Consider the following 5,902-nt stretch of genomic DNA (forward strand, 5'->3'; position numbering starts at 1 on the left):
TATAATCTAAGACTGCAGTAGTCTCTTATACTATTCTACTTGATTACAGGAGTCAGAATTTCAAGTTTAAAAATTTTAGATTTATCACCAAATCGCAACATATTTTAGTTACTAACTTCGCAATTAAATATTTATACATATTCAATTAATTTTCAAATTCAAGCACAAGATTTAAGCAAAAGTCATTATATTAAATCTCAAAAAATGAAAAATATTACATAAATTGAGAAATTGAGACGGAGAGAGTAATAGCTTAAGTAGGATAAGTAGGAAAAGATAATAATTAAGGCCTAATCAATTTCGAGATGTATTTTGATACATAAATAATGAGAAAAATAGCACTGATACTTAGAGCGAAAACTCGCGAAATGATAGTTTAGGTGTGTTTCACCATTAACTCAATTAAAAAAAAAAAAAAAAAAAAAAAAGCAACGCATCTAAAAGCTAGCTCTAAAGTTACATATCTAGACTACGTTAAAGATACAACAACTCATGCCCTCATCTGATTTGAGACACTTTAACAGCTTACACCATCCTAGGACTTAGGATTAGGATTGATCTTGCAATCAATGTCCTGTGTGCAAATTAATCATATCATTGTTAAGAAACTGTCACACAATCCAAAACATGAACAGGAGTATGTAAAGTCAAGCACCCAACAACTTCTCCTACACCTCAAAAACTCATGCAACAGGTTTAGAAATTTAGCATTAGCTCACTTTGTATTAAGACCCAAGACTAATGGTTCATGGTATTTATCCAACAAATTGAATTGATCCCTAATTTTTTTCACTTTACACAAAGCTGAAAAGCTTCAAATAATTATTTTAGACTTGCTAGTGTTGGAACAAATAAATTCAGCTAGTCCTCAGGTTAAAAGGGATACACAGAAGGCAAATACACATCAAACCGAAAAAGAATTGAAAAACACACTCAGCCAAATAATGAAAGGAAAACTTTCTTTGTTATTGCTTCTCATTCAACAGTGAAAAACCCAAGACAACCCCAAAAGGAGCAACCAAAACTTGGGGCAAAACCCAAAAAAAGAGCCATCACTCTTTTCCACTTTTCAGAGAGCATTACAAGCCTCTCCTCCACTTTCAACATAACAAAAACTTAATATACAAACATAAAAATGAAAAAAATAACTCTTCTGTATATTCTTTCTTCTTCATCAGTCCATCTCCTCCACTCCTATGGATTCCTTTCTTACTATTATATATTTTCTTAGCTATTTATAGCTAAATTGTGATAGATGAACCTTCTTGAATATCTTTTTTCATCAAGGAGATTCATTTTCATTTTGCTCAAGCAGCAGCAACAGTTCCAGGTCTGAAAGGATAATCATCTGTAGTTTTGCTAGGGGAAGTGGATTGTCTTTGCTCCTTTTTTCTCATGGCTTTAATGGAAGAAATGTTTCTCTTTTTCTCTTTAGCTTCATCCTTCTCTATCTGTTGTTGCCTACACTCTTCACTACAGAATGGAGTGTCCCCTCTGCAATACACAAATCACAAGCACAATCAGAACTCTGGCACCCAATCACCTAATAGCATTTAAAGGCCAACAGCCAATCCTTCTAAGAGTAATACATATAAAGTCTAGTGAACCATTTAATGTGTCATTTCTTAAATAAAGATTAGATCTTGTATGGTGGAATAAGAAGAAAATCAAAGATCTCATCTTGAAATTGGAAAGAAATACATAGAACCACAAAGAGCAATTCTTTCTTTTTGGTAGATGTAGAAAATATTACTAAAGTTTCTTGAGTAAAAGTGGGATATTTAAAGCTAAAGAAAAGAAAACATGAATTTAAAGGAACTCCAATTCTTGGGTAATTGATATCAAGTCATGTTAAACCATTGAATGTACCACTTCTTAATAATAATTAGATTTTGTGCCCAGGAATATGAAGAAACTATTATTTTAAAGCAGAGCCCTTTTTTACAATAAGATCAAGAAAAAATCTCAAGAGTTATTAATATTGCAGTTGGAAAAGGAATAAACAGAACCACAAAAAGCATTTTTTTTGTTTTTGTTTTCCAGAAGTAGAGCTCAAACTACCACCATTCACTGACTCACCAATCATATTACTACCTATTTATTGAGTGAAAATTGGATCTTTAAAGCAAAAAATAAAAGGGAAAAAATGAATTTATGGGAACCCCATTTCCCAAAATTTCATCTTGCAATAGGAAAAGGAATAAACAGAACCACAAAGAGCAGTTGTTTGTTTTCTAGAAATAAAGTTCAAACAAGTTCATATTAGTACTATTTTTTGAGTAAAAATTGGATCTTTATAGCCAAATATAAAAGAAAACATGAATTTAAAGAACCCCAAAAAGAGAAAAGGATTAAAAGTTGAAGAAAACAAACCTGTACATGAAGATGTCACAGTTATCACCAATTCTTTTCTTACAAAGGTAACAAGCATCCAAGAAATGTTGTTGGGGTTCTTCAACTCTGTTATTATAGTACTTTCCAGCAGCAGTAACAACAGATCTTGGAGAAGAAATTGAAGAACAAGATGATGATGAACAAGAAGAAGAAGAAAAAGAGGAAAGATTTCTCAAACTATTTCTTCTTCTAGATGAAACTGTATAATAAAGAGGCCTAGAAATCATATTCTTATTATTATTGTGATTACTCTGATTGTTATTATTGTTGCCTGAAAAACCAGGTTGAGTTTCAGCTAAAGAAACAAGACCATAATCTTCTTCAATGAAACATGTTCTTCTTCTTGTTGATGATGGTGATGGTGAGTCCATATTTTTAGCTAAGAGCTTATTAGTTTAGGAGATGAAGAGAGAAGGGAAGAAGGTATTTGGAGCTATGAAGGTGGAAAATAGTTGATTATAAAGAAGGGTTATTGGGGTCTATTTGCGTGGGGGTGTGGGGGGGGGGGGTGGAGTAGGGAGAAGTGTAAACTACTGCAGGGATTCAGGATTCCGTGCAAGTGAATCTATTGGCTGAGAATTTCTTGTAAAACTTGATTTGTTTACATTTCGTATATGAAGCTTCTAGAAAATGATCTTTTTGAAAAATAAGAGTGTTAATTACAGTATTTTTTTTCTAGTATTTTATAAGTAAGTACAAAGTACTATAGCAAAAGTATTTATATACATTTAGGACAACATTATACGGGTGGGGTGTAAGGGTTGGGGTGGTGGGAGGTGGGTTGGTCAGAGAGGCGGAGCTAGTAGCTTGAGGGAGGAAAGTAAAAAATGAGCTTGAGATACTATTTATGAAACTGTTTTCCTTATTATCATTAAGAAAGTTATTTTTCTCATTATTAATGAACATGTTTTCTCTATTCTAAAATAATTCAACTAATCAAATATGAGAAAAATGAAAAATATTTTCCTACATGCCAAATTCACCCCTTCCTGTTATACATCGTTATCATTGGTGGGCGGCATAAAAACTCAAATTTTCGTCAGAAGAAAAAAGTGAATTTTGTAATTCTAAACTTAATTTTAAGTTCTTTTTCAAGAACAAATTTAGCTGCTCTATAAATTATTTTATCAATTTTAATTTTTTTTAAAACTAGTAATTTCCTTTTTTATTTAAAAAAGATTAGAAATAACCACTTTTTGTATAAACATAAAGACAATTTAAAATGAATGATGAGTATTTAAAAAAAAAAAAAAACAAGTATAAGATGAAAAGGCAAATGGCGTATGATATGTTCGGGGTAAAAACTTGTCCGTACGATATCAACATCAAAACAAAAATATATTGCAAATGTATAAAGATTTTTATTAGTTTAAATGTTTTTTCATTAGAAATGAATGAAAATGGACTTAGGTGGGGTATGTGAGGCCCACTCTCCCCCACTAACTCCACATGATATGCTTGTGCTTTATAAAGCCCGAAAAGTTGTATATACCTCAAAAATAAATAAATACTATAGAATATAATACCATAAAAAAACCAAGCACCAAAACCCCACTTGCCATTATTTACACGTCAATTATAAGGATTGTCACCGTCTTAATATTCGTAGACAGCTCTACTACCCTCCTCTCTACCTATGCCCTATCTATGGATATTTTGTGGGTATTTCTCCCCTATCATACGCTGACTCCGAGCTTACTGTGAGGTTTCAACTCCTCAAAGAGATTTCTGTGATTATCAACACTTGCAACCTGTGACACATGTAAAAAAAAAAAAAAAACCTCACGTACAATTAGCTATAGGGATCGTTTAGTCGATAGATCGAAATACTAATACTGGCAGAATAAAGTTTCGTATAAGATAATATAATATTTAATTAATCGTATAAAAAAAATATTTATACTTAAAATACAAATACATATAACATGTATTTGATTGTATTGCATTATATAATCACTAACAACGTAACATATTCAGTGCAGTTGTACAAGTGTGGGTCTGAAAGAGGTGGGTGTACTCAGACTCTTTACTAGCGGTAACTTGCTTTTCTCCATGGGAAGAGAAAAATATCTTCACTACCCTAATCCTCGACCTCCATGATCTCTTATCTATACGGTCATGCATGTTTTCAGTGAGCTAAAGATGAGTCATGTCCATCTAATCATATCTCTCCAATTCTTCCTCTAATCCGTCTACTTCTACCTCTCCTCAGATCTATCATCGCCGACCTCTTGCATCTCCTCAGTGGGCATCTGTGCTCCTTTTCACATGTCCGGACCATTCTAGCCTCTATTTTGCATCTTGTCCACCCTGGAGGCTATTCCTACCTTGCCCCGTATATTTTTGTTCATAATCCTGTCTCTCTTAGTATGCCCACACATCGATCTAAGCGTGTTTATCATTTCTGCGACCTTCATCTTCTAACCGTAAGAGTTCTTGACATGCCAACACTCAAACCTCGTATTGCAACATAACCGGTCTAACAATCACTCCTTAAAACTCAACTTTAAGTCTCAGTGACATTCTTATCACATAGGACACCGGATGTGAGCTTGCATTTCATCCACTCCGTTCCAATACAATATGCAACATCCTCGTCAATCTCACCATTTTCTTGAATTATAAACGCAAGATACTTAAAGGTTCCTCTTTTGGGGATGACTATCAATACTCACTTCCCCATTCGCTTCCTATGATGTGTCGCTGAACTTGCACTCCATGCACTTTGTCATATATTAGTCCTCTCTACTTGAAACCTTTTGACGCTAGGATTTGTCTCCAAACCTCCAGTCTATCACTAACTTCGCCGCGTGTCTTGTCAATCGATACTATGTCGTCTGAAAATTATATACTCATTAAATTATGCGAATTTTTATATTATTTTATGAGATTAATATGACAAATAAATATATGCATATTCGCAAGAATTGTATTTCTTAAACACATAAAGACCCAATTGAATTAAGAAACTCGTGCATAAGAATCTCCTTATTAATTATTAATATTCACGTATATAATCACCATCAAAACCGATATATGTGAACCTAACAACCTGTTCTGATATTTATTTTAAAGCAGATGAAACGATATAAAGGCTAGTGAAAAATGAACAAAATTAAACGAACTATCGTAATCAATTTGAAGCATCTTATTATTTTTTTTCGTAAAGAACATTCTTATTGCTTGCCTTTGATATTTGTTACTCATTCTGTTTAGGATGCCATGCTATTTTATAGTTATAAATACAATTTGCTAAAATTTTGTTTTAAGTTGCTTTGGGTGAAAATATTATTTGCTTGCCGACCTCGGTCTTTTTTTATGGTATATTGGTGATTATGCTGTCAACTACTGAGTGGAAGCTTAAAGTAATCTAATTTGTTTTCTAATGCTTTATTCATAAAATATCAAAATGTACTTGCTATTAATCCCGTTAACCGGTTTGAACCGGACCGGTAACCGGTTAACGAACCGGCCGGTTTCCGCTTCAAAAATCGGAATCGGCCACCGG

At 33.1% G+C, this 5,902-nt stretch overlaps 1 protein-coding gene across 1 annotated transcript; it reads right to left on the bottom strand.

Annotated features, from left to right (window-relative positions):
• Positions 1-945: 945 nt before the first annotated feature.
• LOC132635218 (FCS-Like Zinc finger 1) lies at positions 946-2,832 on the bottom strand. Its single transcript, XM_060351510.1, has 2 exons — positions 2,374-2,832; positions 946-1,494 (listed from the first exon to the last, which is right to left on the bottom strand). Exons 1-2 carry the CDS (start codon positions 2,763-2,765, stop codon positions 1,308-1,310), a joined length of 579 nt encoding a protein of 192 aa, XP_060207493.1. The 5' UTR covers positions 2,766-2,832; the 3' UTR covers positions 946-1,307.
• Positions 2,833-5,902: the final 3,070 nt, after the last annotated feature.

The sequence above is a fragment of the Lycium barbarum genome, chromosome 4 (genome assembly GCF_019175385.1).
Source record: "Lycium barbarum isolate Lr01 chromosome 4, ASM1917538v2, whole genome shotgun sequence".
NCBI lineage: Eukaryota > Viridiplantae > Streptophyta > Magnoliopsida > Solanales > Solanaceae > Lycium > Lycium barbarum.

Excerpts from the sequence above, each read along its gene's own strand:
- LOC132635218 (XM_060351510.1), bottom strand. The coding sequence starts at position 2,765 with ATGGACTCACCATCACCATCATCAACAAGAAGAAGAACATGTTTCATT. Across the intron at positions 1,495-2,373 it reads TGTGACATCTTCATGTACAG|AGGGGACACTCCATTCTGTA; the intron begins GTTTGTTTTCTT and ends TGTGTATTGCAG.